This window comes from Bubalus bubalis, chromosome 1 (genome assembly GCF_019923935.1).
Source record: "Bubalus bubalis isolate 160015118507 breed Murrah chromosome 1, NDDB_SH_1, whole genome shotgun sequence".
In the NCBI taxonomy this organism is placed as follows: domain Eukaryota; kingdom Metazoa; phylum Chordata; class Mammalia; order Artiodactyla; family Bovidae; genus Bubalus; species Bubalus bubalis.
Window position 1 is genome coordinate 87,355,147 of NC_059157.1, and position 15,112 is coordinate 87,370,258.

The 15,112-nt window shown below is 32.9% G+C and overlaps 1 protein-coding gene across 2 annotated transcripts in view; it reads left to right on the top strand.

Moving 5' to 3' along the window:
* Nucleotides 1-12,049, top strand: part of EPHA6 (EPH receptor A6) — a 1,039,321-nt gene extending 1,027,272 nt beyond the window's left edge. For both annotated transcript variants that reach the window (XM_025282417.3, XM_025282425.3), the window contains 2 exons: nucleotides 5,625-5,774; nucleotides 7,254-12,049. In XM_025282417.3, coding sequence (XP_025138202.1) covers nucleotides 5,625-5,774; nucleotides 7,254-7,368 — 265 coding nt within the window. In that variant the 3' untranslated portion in view covers nucleotides 7,369-12,049. The remainder of the gene's footprint in view (nucleotides 1-5,624; nucleotides 5,775-7,253) is intronic.
* The last annotated feature ends 3,063 nt before the right edge of the window (nucleotides 12,050-15,112 follow it).

Below are 15,112 nucleotides of genomic sequence, written 5' to 3' on the forward strand. Positions count from 1 at the left end.
GTGTGTGTAGTAGATTGCTTTATGTGGTGGTGGTTTAGTCTCTAACTTGTGTCTGACTCTTGCGACCCCATGGACAGTAGCCTGCCTCTGTCCATAAGATTCTCCAGGCAAGAATCCTGGAGTCATTGCCATTTCCTTCTCCAGGGGACCTTCCCAACCCTGGAATCTAATCTGAGTCTCCTGTATTGCAGGCAGATTCTTTACCAACTGAGTATGAGGGAAGCCAGATTGTTTTATGGATTCACTAAATAATGTGAAGTGTAGTCTCTTGGTCATGAGATGAGAAACTCATGTAAAAATAGTGATACTGAATAAAGTAAATGTTGTGATCCTAGGTCCCCTAACCCTTTGCTGTCTCACTTGCCTTTAATTTCCTATCCTTCACTCTATTGAAATCTATTGTTGTTTAGTTGATAAGTTGTGTCCGACTCTTTGCAACCCCATGGAATGCAGCATGCCAGGCTTCCCTGTCCTTCACTGTCTCCCAGAGTTTTCTCAAACCCATGTCCATTGAGTTAGTGATGCCATCCAACCATCTCATCCTCTGTCATCCCCTTCTCCTCCTGCCTTCAATCCTTCCCAGAATAAGAGACTTTTCCAGTGAGTTGGCTCTTCACATCAAGAGGCCAATGTATTGGAGCTTCAGCTTCAGCATCAGTCTTTCCAGTGAATATTCAGGGTTGAAACCTATAAAGACAGACATAAACAAACATTTTTGCGATACAAGGAGTAATCTATATAAACAGCATATTCATTAATAGGATGACCATTTTAGCAATAGATTCTTACTATTCCATTTAATGAGTTAAATGAAAATAGATTCTTCATTATACATTACATTAGGTCATGAGCCAAACCTTTCTGCAGAGGATATTCAAATCTTAATCATCACTTATTTAATGAATTCTTTTAGTACTTTCAGCATCATGCTAAGGCTTATAGAAAATAGAAAGAGATATGAGATATGATTCCTGCCCTCAGGGAGTTTTAACTGACTCTTAAAATTATTCCATCTTATGGGGCTTTTCCCAAGGAAATAATTCAACTGAAGCATAAAGATACATGCTCTATAATTACATAATCAACTCTAATAAATTTAATAAGATTGATAGCAATTTAAGAGTCTAACTCAGGGAATTAACAAATTATTAACCATTGAAACATAGAATATTATATACTCACTTGAAAATGAGCTATGAAGACCATTGAAACATGGAAAATATTCATCAACATATGAAATACAGCAATACAAATAGAATGAACACTAACTGTAGACCTCTGCTAATATATAAAGGTAAAAACTAGAAAGAAAGAAGTTTTGTTAGAGTGGTAAAGGGAGAAAAGCCTTTAAGAATGTGGTAGTTTCATATTAAAATAAGATCCTGCCTTGGAATAGTGTTTCTCAAAGTATAACTTTCCTTGAACCATGGATTTTTTACTTTTATATTTACATGATGAATATAAAATATGGAAAAGGTTTGAAGAGAAAAACCTCTCTGCTTTTTAATGGTAGTTTGATACCTATTGATAACCTAAGAACTTTCTAAATTAAAATACCAGTACTATTACAAACTCAAAGGGCTTGTTAGAGTAAAAACTTTTCAGCTCTATCAGTGCTATTAATTTTTACATATTTAGATGTACTGAGAATATGTTTATTGTACCTTAAACTATACCATTACCCCTTCTAGCTATACGCCAGTCCTTTCTCTGATCTAAATTGACCATAATTTATACCTGGTAGAATTTCCTCTAATTCTGTTCCCTCCTCATTTTTCTGAAGAAAGTAGTAGACCTTTGACCTTCTGTTCTACAATATGTACTTTTTTTATGTAGCTGCAGGTTTTGCTGTAAAGACATTTCTCAGGTGGACAGCTCCCACTAATCACCAAATAGCAGAAATTTCTACATGCTCAGCAAATAGCAGACTGAATTTATCATTGTACATGGTTGATAAGAAAGGGCATTTATTGTTTATTAGGTAATATTCCAGAGAATTCATGTGAGGGTGATGGTACCCAGCCCTCAAAGCCAGAAAATAACAGCATTTTTTCAACATCATTATAAGATAAGGTGAAAGAAAAGTTATTGCACAGTGGCTGTGAACAATGCGGGGATCTTGACCTTACTAAATCAACTGCCAGTGCAGTTGTATAAAGGCCAAAGAGTAACTGGGTTACTAAAGATGTGTGGAGGGAACAGGAATTACAGTATTGAAACAGTCTAAGAGCAAACAGTGGCTGCTTTTCAACAGACAAATTGGCCATTTAAGTCATTTAGTGTACAGAATGTCCTTCTATGACCTTTCTATATTTTATGTCCTTTAAGGACATAAAATTAGCAAATAATATTTCCACTCACCAATTATATGAATTGTGAAAACTCGAGTTCTCTCGGGAGAGAGAAGTGGAAATCATCTGACTATGTCTGTGCATCAAGAATGGTACATAGGAGTGTGAATGGAAACACCTGAACACATGCTTTTAATTTTGTTCAGTTTCAACAGATGTCTAAGATGAGTAATTAAAAGACATGAGAGCCACAGTGTTTTAAAATAGAAGATTCAAAAAATAAAAAAATTAAAAAAATAAAATAGAACATTCAGATTTCTAATGTATGTGTTTTTATTTATGACAATTAGCAATAGGTGTACCCTGGTCATTTTGATATTAAACTCAGTCAGCGAACTTACTACAGCACTATTCTCTGAAATATGTTCCATAGGAAACTGATCAGAAAATATAGGAAAATAGTGCAAAAGCTATTCTGAATCCTCTTCTGGATCCATACTGCACATTAGGATACTAAAAACAAAGAAATGCCACAATTTGAAACCCTGTTTAACTCTATTTGCCATGGATAGCTTTATTCTTAATTATATGTAAACTTTTATTTGATAATTCCTATTAATATAAACACCTCTAGGAAACTAAGAAATATAGCGACAGTTAAAGTGCCTGTTGGTAGATGCCATGAAATCTTTCAACTTTTGAACATAACTAAACTTTGTCTTGAATCATTCTGACATTAATTAGAATGTAACAGTCCATAATCAAATAGCATTGCCATTTTTAGTACAGGAAAATAAAATGTGACTTAACAGCCTCCAAAATAGGAAATATGGTAACAGAATTAAGTAGTGGTAAAAAGGAGTCACTATGAAGTGTCACCAGACTCCAAAGGGACGATAACACTGGACAATCACAATCACAAGTGCATTTAGTTTATGCAGATTTTAGTTATGTAGAAAGAGCAATAATCCCTGAAATTCCCTGTCATCCTTCTTCACCCCATGCCCACCTTCAGCTAGAAACCAGTTCAGAAATACAGAAGTCAATATAAAATCAAATAAAAATCAGAAGTGAATTTTAGGTCTTTAGTAGGAACTTTGTCTGAAATAATTCCAAGGGGCAACTTTCAGGGTCTTCAGGAGTCATACAGTGTACAAGTTGTTTGACAATGTATTACACCTCTGGCTTTTGTGCTCCTTAAAGATCCAGGTTCTGGTGATTTAAGGGTAATTTAGCGTCTGCCTGCAATGCGGGAGACCCGGGTTCGATCCCTGGGTTGGGAAGATCTCCTGGAGAAGGAAATGGCAACCCACTCCAGTACTCTTGCCTGGAGAATCCCATGGACAGAGGAGCTTGGTAGGCTACAGTCCACGGGGTCGCAAAGAGTCGGACACGACTGAGCGAGTGCTTTGCCTTTTTGCCTTTTTAAAGGATTTAAAGAGTAATTTTGGTTGTTCAAGAGTTCCCATTTTCACCTTATATATTGACCTTAGAATTTAATTCTAACTCTCATATAGTTTTTAATTAATTTATTTTTAATTGAAGGATAATTACTTAACAGAATTTTGTTGTTTTCTGTCAAACCTCAGCACAAATCAATTTTAGGCTTATATAACTTGCATATGCCATTTTGCTTTAGTGGAGGAATTCTTATTCATATGGTTTTATCATATGTGCTCCTGTGTTATTGGTTTGTATTTTAAGATGAAATAGTTCAAATATGAATAATATTTGAAAACTATTATGATAAAATATTCACAATATAAATATTTTAAAATGGCTCTAGTTAAGTCTCTGTGGATTCTGTTATCCTTTAAACTTTATAAAAAATTAAAAGCAAAGTAAATGAGAATTGGATTATCCTTCAATATTCAATATAAAAATAATTCAGTAATTTACTTGTGGTGGGAAATTTTTTATTACTTAGAAAATACTGATTGACTCAAACACCAAACATAAAAAAAAGTTACTGCTTTACCATTTGATATAAACTCTAGACCTAATAATTTTCAAAATAATATACTTATTATCTAAAGGGATGTTAAAGCACATTTATTGTTATTATTATAAAAGCATTCATATCAGTTATTTTTAACACCATACAAGATGTTTTTAATATTATTTTTCAGATATTTCAGTAAGGTGAACAATATAGTTTATTATTAGAATGTCTTAAATATACAATTCTGAGTTATTTTTACTATAATTTCTAAGGTTATTTCTGCTTTTATTCTATCTGACTTTAGCTTATATAAAACTACTTTTGTGTATATAGACATATGTATCTATATATATACACATTCACTAGCCTTTTAAAAATAACACTTTCATATTATTTTTATATTAAAACTTCAAAAATATCCCCAACTGAAATACCCTTTGCATCAGATCTTAGGAACAGAAATACAGATTTCCATGCATGTGAACTAAGTCGCTTGAGTCATGTCCAACTCTTTGGACCCTATGGATTGTAGCCCACCAGGTTCCTCTGTCCATGGGATTCTCCAGGCAAGAATACTGAAGTGGGTTGCCATGCCCTTTTGCAAGGGATCTTCCCAACTCAGGGATTGAACCTTAGTCTCTTAAGACTCCTGCTTTGGCAGACGGGTTCTTTACCACTAGTGCCACCTGGGAAGCCCCACAGATTTCCATATCATTTACTATAAGACCCATCAGTGGCAGATTCTTTTTTCTTGCTAACCCCAAATTTCATTGATTTTCTTTAGTTTTGTGTTTTATTAATGTCTTTGCTTTTGGCTGTATTACCCTATGCTTGGATATATGTAAATCTTACTCATGAAATTGAGCTCTGTGATAACAGAAATTACTTTTTAATAAATAATAAATTCTTGTTGAATGTTTGAGAATAAATGAGGCCTTAACCTATAAATTCACCATTAAAAAGAAAAGGGACTCTCATAGTAAATGTGAAAAAGGCAATAGGGCATGAAATCAATGGAAGGTCAGAAAGTGTATAAGTGAATAGCCTGTGGCTAGTTAGCTTTTGGAGGGCTTTTCTTCAAATTTGAAAGCACAATTTCATGCAAGAGAAAAAAGTAAAGAGATTTTAGCAAGATACAGGTTTTCTAAAGACACCTCAAGTATAAGACATAGTAGTGGCAAAAAGTAGGAAAAGACAGAAGAAACTGACAAGCGAAACTGACCAGATAAAAGTGGCTGATTTGAATATGATGGAACATTTTTAAATCTAGTTCTATGGAGGATGAAACATTTGATGTAAGAATATTGTAAAAATTAAAAATAAAGTTGGGTATTTTTTGCTTTATCTGCTTTTTAAATGGTCTCCATGCTTGTTTGTTTTTTTCCTTATAGAATGCCAGACTCCCCTGGTGAAGTTCCCGAATATCCTTTGTTCGTGACAGTCGGTGACTGGCTGGATTCTATAAAGATGGGGCAATATAAGAATAACTTCATGGCAGCGGGGTTTACAACTTTTGACCTGATTTCAAGAATGAGCATTGAGTAAGTGGGGCTGGGTTTGTTACTATATTCAGATGTCCACTTCAGTTCAGTTCAGTTCAGTCGCTCAGTCGTGTCTGACTCTTTGCGACCCCATGAATTGCAGCACGCCAGGTCTCCCTGTCCATCACCAACTCCCGGAGTTCACCCAAACCCATGTCCATCAAGTTGGTGATGCCATCCAGCCATCTCATCCTCTGTCGTTCCCTTCTCTTCCTGCCCCCAATCCCTCCCAGCATCAGGGTCTTTTCTAATGAGTCAACTCTTTGCATGAGGTGGCCAAAGTATTGGAGTTTCAGCCTCAGCATCAGTCCTTCCAGTGAACACCCAGGACTGGTCTCCTTTAGGATGGACTGGTTGGACCTTCTTGAAGTCCAAGGGACTCTCAAGAGTCTTCTCCAACACCACAGTTCAAAAGCATCAATTATTCGGTGCTCAGCTTTCATCACAGTCCAACTCTCACATCCATTAAGACCACGGGAAAAACCATAGCTTTGACTAGATGGACCTTTGTTGTCCACTTAGGAGATTGTAAATTCAAATACTATTTCTATATCAAGAATACCATAGTTAAACTACGTTTCCTGACACTAGTATGGCATTTCCACATTTTTCCTCACCATTTCTGATAATCATTCTAGTGAAAGTTGGGCATTACACTTTTAACTATTTTCCTTTGAAAGAATATATTTAATTCAAATAATTATTTAAAGATTTTAAATGTTGTCTAAAATGCATATTACCCTTATTCACATCATAGACTTTGCATCAATATAGTTTTACCTCAGCAAATTATTTACGATTCATGTACACTAAATCAATTACTATTACTTTCATCAAATATTATAATTGTAATAATATAATATTATGTTTTCTCAGAGTTTTGCCTCTATATTACAATGGACTGGCATTTTTCCACTTTCTCAAAGACTATCATTTCCTGAGTGCAGTGAAAATACTCAACATATGTTTAAAAGACAGATAACTAAGACTAGTAGGTTGACCATGTGAAATTGCTATTGTTTTAAAATATTAATAGTAATAGCAGTTTCATACTATTCAACATAACACAATGGCATTTTTTCAGATTATTGAAAGACCAAGACCATGGCAATTCAAATGGAGTTCACATTATATTTTCTATCCTGCATGCTGACTATTTTGCTAATACTGTTAAAAATTTATATAATTACATAAAACCCCTGGGCTTGTGAAATGTCTGAACATGACATCGGTACCTGAATTCTTTGTATCTTTAAACTTGAGGTTGACTTGACCCATTCTCTGGCACCAGTGTAAAGAATAAAGTAACAAATTCCTATTGTCCATTTGTATCTCTGCTTCAACACTCATTTTACCAGATATGAAATTTGTGGCAAATATGACATGTGTTCGTTTCCCTTATCTAAATGTGTCTTTCCTCTCTGCCATACTTACCAGATCTAAATGTTCATATTCTCTCTGTCTCTCAATCTCTCACAGTGATATTAGAAGAATTGGAGTCATACTCATTGGACACCAGAGACGAATAGTCAGCAGTATACAGACTTTACGTTTACACATGATGCACATACAGGAGAAGGGATTTCATGTATAAAAGTACTACAAGCACCTGTGTTTTGTGTCTCAGTATTTCTAAAATGAAAGATATCCTCTCTACTACCCTCTCTTCTGATTCTCCAAACATCACCTCACAAACTGCAGTCTCCTCTTCAGGCTACAGGCACACATACCTTTTGTTTATACTTCCAACCTGGATTTAAAAATCACTCTTCATAGCTCCTCTCTGAATAACCTGCAAATAAAACCCTGGCGCACTGCAGATTATCACTACACATGGTAAATAACTCAGCATGGATGTGTAACTTTGTATAACTGTATTTCAGAAGTGTTCAAGGACTTAATCCAAAGGAATTTGGGGTTAATGATGTATTTAGAGTTTGATGGTAGATGAAAAAGAAATAGTTAACCTTTCTTTCATGTTTTGTGATCAAGTATTTTCCAAACTGACATGAATAATTATTTTTTAGATAATTATATTCAACTCTGTGGGTCATATTGTTACTTTATTCTACAATTCTTTACCTGTCAATGCCTGATATTGTTAGAATTGTTTGCAGAAAAGATTAATGATTTCATGTAGTGAATTCTTTCAAGTGTGACTATGGTGAGAAGGGAGTCATCAAGGGAGAGAGAGGGAGAGACATACTGTGCTTCTAAAATTTCCAAGTCTTGGTTTGTCTTTTTTTTTTTTATTAACTTGATCGTGTCTTTCATATGTCATAGTAGGTGGTAGTTTAGAGGCTTTCCCATCTAATTTTTTTTTTTTTAGTATCAATATGTTTCTCTACTACATTATAAAGATCACACCTGGAAAAACCAAGAGTGAGTCCATTGCTCTAGAGGCTTTAAATAGAGGGAAGCATGGAATAAATCCATGACTGTCCCCTTGGTTTATCTTCATAAATTTGCAAGAGTAATAAAGCATTGAGAAAATTAATTATTCTCAGCAGAATTGCTTTGAATAAAAGATCTAAGAGTATAGTCTTAGATAAAATGTAAAAAGATTTAATTTAAATAGAATTTTATGATAGTTACATGGTGGCCTAAGAAAATAAACACATAGAGCTAGTCTAATACTGGTACATTTTGCAAGTTTAAGAATTTTTGTTTTGTTCATGAAAATAAGTTACATGAACATGCTGAGCTGTTTTCCAAACCTTCCAAGGCACAAGTATGCCATTGCATACACCAAAGAAGGTATAAAATGAGCATAAATGAATTGTGTGCAACCTGAATCCTTGCTACAGTAACATAAAAATATAAACACAGCTAAGGTGTGTTGTTGCCGTAATCTTCTGGAGGCTGCAAAAACAGGCAAATATACTTTTCATTGAACTAAGTTGAGTCAGCTTATCAAAACAGTACTGTATTATGAACAAATCCAACTACAAAATCAGCTGTTCCCTGTGAAACTAAAAAATTAAAAAAAAAGACTACTGTGCTAGGTGGAAGAGTAGCGAGAATGTATTAAGAGGGGAAAAAAAAAGAGCAGGTTGTCTAAAGATACTTGTTTAATATAAAAATTAGGTTTTATTTGATCTTGGAGCTAAAGGTGCCCTACCCACACTCTCAAATTCCTACCTAAATTACATTTTTTTGGTGATAATGGTTTTCTTGCCATAAAGGAATCCCAGTTTTTCCTTATTTTAAGATTTGTGGATTGTCCCATTAGACTAGGCCCTTCCATATACTTCTTTTGCTGATTTATCTTCTGATTTTTGTCAACCACAGCTAAATTTTTCTCATTTAAAAAAAAGAGAGAGAGAGAGAAGGAAGAGTCTTTAAAGTATCCATTATAGTACACTAAAAAAGAAAAAAATGGGAAATCCATCACTTTTTAAGTGTGTCAGAAATAGCTAGCAGCATTTTCTAACCGTCACCCGCACAGTCATGCATCACTTGCAGGCTGTCTGTGGTTTGCTTGATATATTTACACAGATCTGGATACATTTAGAGAAAATGTAAAATTTCCATATTTACCTATCTTCAAATATATATTGAATAAGAACAGATGTAAAACAGATAAAATTTATTAATTATATATATTTATTTTTATAATGCAACAAAAACATATTTAGAAAGATAAGGAATAGAATAATTATGGTCTTCCATAGGACTCTGTCAGCAACATCTGTATACTTTGATTAAATAAATTCTATAAAGTATTGAAACGTCTATGGGGTGGGCATTCAGTGCTTGCAAGATTAAAGATCTCTGTTAAGAATTGTTTTTCTTTAAAACTCCAAAGATCCTATTCTATATATGGTTAATTTGTGCTTTTTTTCCCTTCCTAAACATCTTTCTGTGGTATTATAAAACTGCCTTCTTACTTTCTCTCTAACCCCAAATCCTCTTTAAAATCCGTTTATGTTACATTTATATTTTTTAGAACTGTAAGCATGGTGATCTTCAGCATAAATTTGAACCTCATCATGGTCAGAGCAAGATGTTCAAGATTAAACAGAAACATTAAAAAATAAATGTATTTCTTTATTGCCTACCAATCACAGATTTGAAAATTTTACCTGAAATATTTTGATGTTTACTAGTGCACATATTCATTAATTAAAGCTGTTTAATATTCATAAGCATATAATTTAATAATAGAAAATGAGTAACTCCCATAAGTCACAACCTTCAGAAATAATCTTTAATAACTAAAATATGCATATATACTCATATACCTGCTTTATATTAAATTTCCTAGTCTATGTTACTGAGGGGCTTTTTAGATTTTGAAAACTAGTTGAAGGAACCATTACTATTTTATTTTCTATGCGGTTAGTTTCCAGTCTGTAGTCCACTCATTATCTCATAGGATAAGACATAATTGAGAAAAAATGTAAAAACAATGCAGAGATTAAGTATATAAATCATTAAACTAAAAAAGCCATCAGAAGTTGCAAAGCTCTTGGCTTAACATGAATCAAGAATTATAGCACTTTTTCACTGAATTATGACTGTTGATAAATGTTTTGAATGTCATAATAAAAAAAGATTTCTCTTCTTTCACCCCGAATTACTCTTAAAATCTATCCAACTAACACCTGAACAGCTTTAAGGCCCATCTCAGACCATGAATGGAAAACAAATCCAAATTCAGTCCTTGAAAAGCAGCCTTTACAGAAGGTCTTCTGTAATAGGTCTTCCAACGTGATAAAGAATGAATTGCATTACCTATCTCCCAACCACAATTTTCTTAAAAATCCATTTTTATATCTTTCCTAGCAAATTTCTACTCTGTAAAGAAAGTTAAATCTTTAAGTTAAATCTTTTACTTCAAAATGTTCACCAAAACTAGGTCTTATTTTTCTATTCCTTTTTTAAACATTCTTCCCCACCCCCTTGGTTCTTTTCTCTTTTTTCACCCATCTCTTTTTCTTTTCTCAGCTTCTGCCACTCCACCCCATATCCCTATCAACAAAAGAAAAGTAATACAGGAAATCCAAAAATATCTTACAGATCTCCCTAGAAGAGGCTGAAGGTGGAGGAAAAACAGGAATGTTGCAAAAGTTATATTTTAATATTTTGGGTCCTACTGCATAAATGGGAGCATTTGCACATACAGAGTGTATGAGTTCTGGCTTTTCATTAACTGAAAATTAAGTGCTTTGGAAAGTTATTTCAAAACAGATGAAGATGATCCTTTTCTACTGCTTTAGCTAAGGAAATGTATTATTAATTTAAAAGAAAATATTTTAAGAATTAGAAACTGTTATTAACTCACAGTTGGTATACATCTTTATATAATAAAGATATTAGAAGCAGATGTAATCACTTCTTTTAGTATCATCACTTCAACTTTTCCAAGCCCAAATTCCTTTAAGTAGAAAAGACTCATATTCACATTCAATCTGAAAATATTTCAATTCTTTTTGTATGAAGACTCCAAAAGGTAGATTGATTGTATTCTTCCATTAGAACACAGGGCACTGAAGTCATCCAACTTTTTGTTTTTATGATCAGCATTTTCAAAAGATTTTCACTTTTTATAATAATGTTCAATAAAGGCAGTGTAAACTGTAGTTCAGTTTAACAAATATCTACAAGGTGTCCCTTACATGCATAAAATTTTATGGCAAAGATGAGTTTGACTGTACTGTCCTTACCTCTAAGTATCTCTTAAGCTTAAAACTTAGAGCCTATCTGCCATGTTTGCTGTAATTTCCACGTCACTTAGTTCTTTCCATAGAACAAAAATACATTAAATAAATGAAACCTTGTTTATTTGCGATTGGATTTGCAGTCCCTATGAAAGGAAATATTTTGGACCTCAAATTTTTTCACAGACGCCTCCACACTTCCTCTGCTAGAAGGGAGCACACTTGTTTGATTCTCTAAGATAATCTCTCTTGTTACCTATCATTTGACTCTCCTCAGGAGTCACATACTGCCTCTGTCCTGTGGCAGACTGCTCAGTTCATGTGTAGACTCACTACCTCAAAGGTGCCTCCAGTTAGATAACATCAACCATTTTTTCAAAAACAATGCTGGGGTACTCTGCTGTGCAAGCCAATTCACTGGCCCTAGGAAATGTCACGATAAGTATATGACTGCAATGGTTGCATAAAATTCTTTCCAACATGATATATTTAACAAAGGGCTTCCCTAGTGGCTCAGCTGGTAAAGAATCTGCCTGCAATGCAGAAGACCTGGGTTTGATCCCTGGGTTGGGAAGACCCTGTGGAGAAGGGAATGGCAACCCACTCCAGTAGTTTTGCCTGGGAAATCCCATGGACAGAGGAAACTGGCAGGCTGCAGTCCATGGAGTCTCAAAGATTTGGACCTGACTGAACAACTAAGCATGGCCCAGCACATATTTAACAAAGGAAAGAAATGATTACTCACAACCAGAGCTAATGTATTACTAGATGAAATAAAGGAAAAGAAAAATCTTACATTTCAGAACAGTAAATGCCCCATCTTTGTCTTACTATTCCCTTAAAAAGACAAGTACTAGGCAAGTGTTTCAAAGATTTCTTAGGATAAAATATATTTTTTGTATGTTATAAGAGGATGTGACATGATATACCTGTATCCTGAGAGAAAAGACAAAAGATCCAGAGGAAGATGCGGGTCATCAGAATGTTGTTTTAACGAAGCCTCTTTCTTCTGATTAATAATTAGAATTTCAAATTAATGATGAATTTATATAAAATGTTTAAAAAAGGATATTTATATTGGAAGACTTAGGTTATTCACTCTTAATTCAAAGGAGGTAACAAAATCCTGTTGGCATTGGCAACTTAGAAGCCAGAATTATATTACTTCACTTTTCATATAAAGTATAACTGTTGCTCTCTTTAAAATTATTTACTCAGTAGTATTTTTTAAGTTGTAATGAAGTTTTTATTTAACAGTACATGAATAGATTTGAAGGTTAATTTTAGCCTATCAATGTTGATTCAAAATTACTTTAAAAGTGAAACAAAAAATGAAAAGTAAGCTACAATTACTACAGGCAGCAAAGCACTACTAAAAAATAAATTTCATCTTTTAGAAAAGAAAAATAAATTTCATCTTTTAAAATCACAGTGTTGGGTTTATCTTAATAGTACCAAGTCCCCTCCATTTTGTTATATTTTTGCACTTGTGCATTGAAAGCAAAGTTTCTTTCTAAACAAAATAAAGAAGGTTTTTGCTTGAATTTCCACACTGGTTTATTAGAATTACCAAATCTCTGTATTCTTAAAAGAACTTTTGATTTGTTTCTTTTAAAGAGGAAAATCTCAAAGAAGAATTCGACTATCTTTTAGACCTAATTAATCCTTAAGAATACAAAAGCATTAAAAGAAAATTACCTGACAGATGAGGATGAAAGATCGCTTTTAAATGTATTATATATAAAGATGTGGTATCTACTTTCAATTAGAAAATAAAATACAAATTAACACAATTTCCTGGGAGTTGTAAATTAGAAAAGTATCAGAATTATTGAAAATTTTCTCTCAAGTAAAGCTTTGTTTTCATCCATATTTCTTCATTATTTGTAACCTCAGGCTAATCTTTAATTTGTCATGATAAACTTACTTTTGGTTAAGATAATAACTCAAACTGTAAATCAGAACAACTGAGATATGACTTTAAGGTGTTCAACAAAATAATAAAAGGAGGACAACCCTACTTCGGGATTCTTATTTAGTTAGCATCAGAATCTCCATGTCATTGGCCCTCACTGAAGAGAGAACTGTCCGTATTCCAAAATAATACATTATTATAAAGAAAACTCCAAGGACATGAGAATCTTCATTTTTTCATATATCTAAATCAAATTTTATGTTTAGGCATTATTAACTTTGTAGATAGATGTCACTGTTTTCATGAGTTAAATATGACAAGCAGTATCGATGTGAACATTTCTAAACTAGTTTTTCTACGTTTATAGATCATTGTCCTTGGAACAGTCTTAATTTACCTTTGTTCTAGAAAGACCAAATATCACTTAATTTTTTGAAATCATGATAGATGGAGTGAATAGTGCTAAATCATGAAAAAAAAATTAACAATACACTTTTAAGGTTTTTACCTAACTTAGAATGTCATCTTCTTTTGCTTTTATAATAATTTAGGTCTCTCTTCCACATTTAGTAATTTGTAGAATGAAATATATGCATTTAAATAGAAATTGCTTTTCTTAAATTTTGACTTAAACACATCTTCACTCATTCAGAGAGAAGACGGAATTAATTACCATCACTTCATTTGTCATATAAAGTATAATTGTTGTGCTCTTTAGAATTATTTACTCAGTATTATTATTAAAGTTGTAATGAAGTTTTTATTTAACTGTACATGTTTTATTTATTGCCACATTATACTACTCAAATAAATCTGCTTAAACGTGTGGTCTTTAGAAGCTCTATGACAAAATCAATGACCACTCTTTTGCTAACAGACTTGTAACTTAACAAGCTATTTTTTGTCAGTGTGACTGATGTGAGCATTGTAAAAACCAATTTGTTTGAAAATCCATTGGTATTTTATCTAGAGTTACTATTGCGGTATATTCAAAAGTATCTTTAAAACAGCACTGAATTTTCATGGACAATATGAAAATAAAGACTGAGGCTTTTTAAAATGTACTGCTTGGAAAATAAGGTTTAACATGCATAAATGTTCGTTATTGAAGTGTTTAATTTGCTTTAATTTGACGTTGTTCTTCCTATGCCATATATATGTATTTAAAGAAATTGTATTAATATATTTATACAATGCAAAAATCTCATTTTCTTCTTACAGAAATGGAGTTTTGACATAATTTTAAGTGTTCTAGGTCTCCAAGGGAAAAATATCAAAATGTGAAATGGAAGCATTTGTTTTTTGGAAAGGCACAATACCTGAGCATTCTTAACATGAATATGAGTGAGAGTAGATTTTAAAGATAACTATATGTGTTTTATTTATGATATATTATTAATCATTTTGTTAATCATACTTTTTCTTTAGAGTGTATTATTGGAAACTTGAATAGCTTTGTACATTTTTCACAAACTATACTTAGGTTTAATTTTATATGCAGTATAAGCTTTGACAGCTTAATTTTTACTTTTGATGGAATAATTGTTAATTAACAGTCCATGTTTCCTAAAATGTTAGTTATACCTTCTATAATAACCTTAATTTTTAAAAAAATCAGAGACAGAGCATGAATTCTGAATATGAAAATGGACCAAATTCCATTAAAAACTGAGGAAAAGACAAAAAGGCAATACAAAGAGGAGTTTGTGATATACCTATTAATTATCCCATTTTAAAAGCAAACAAAAAATTAATAGAAA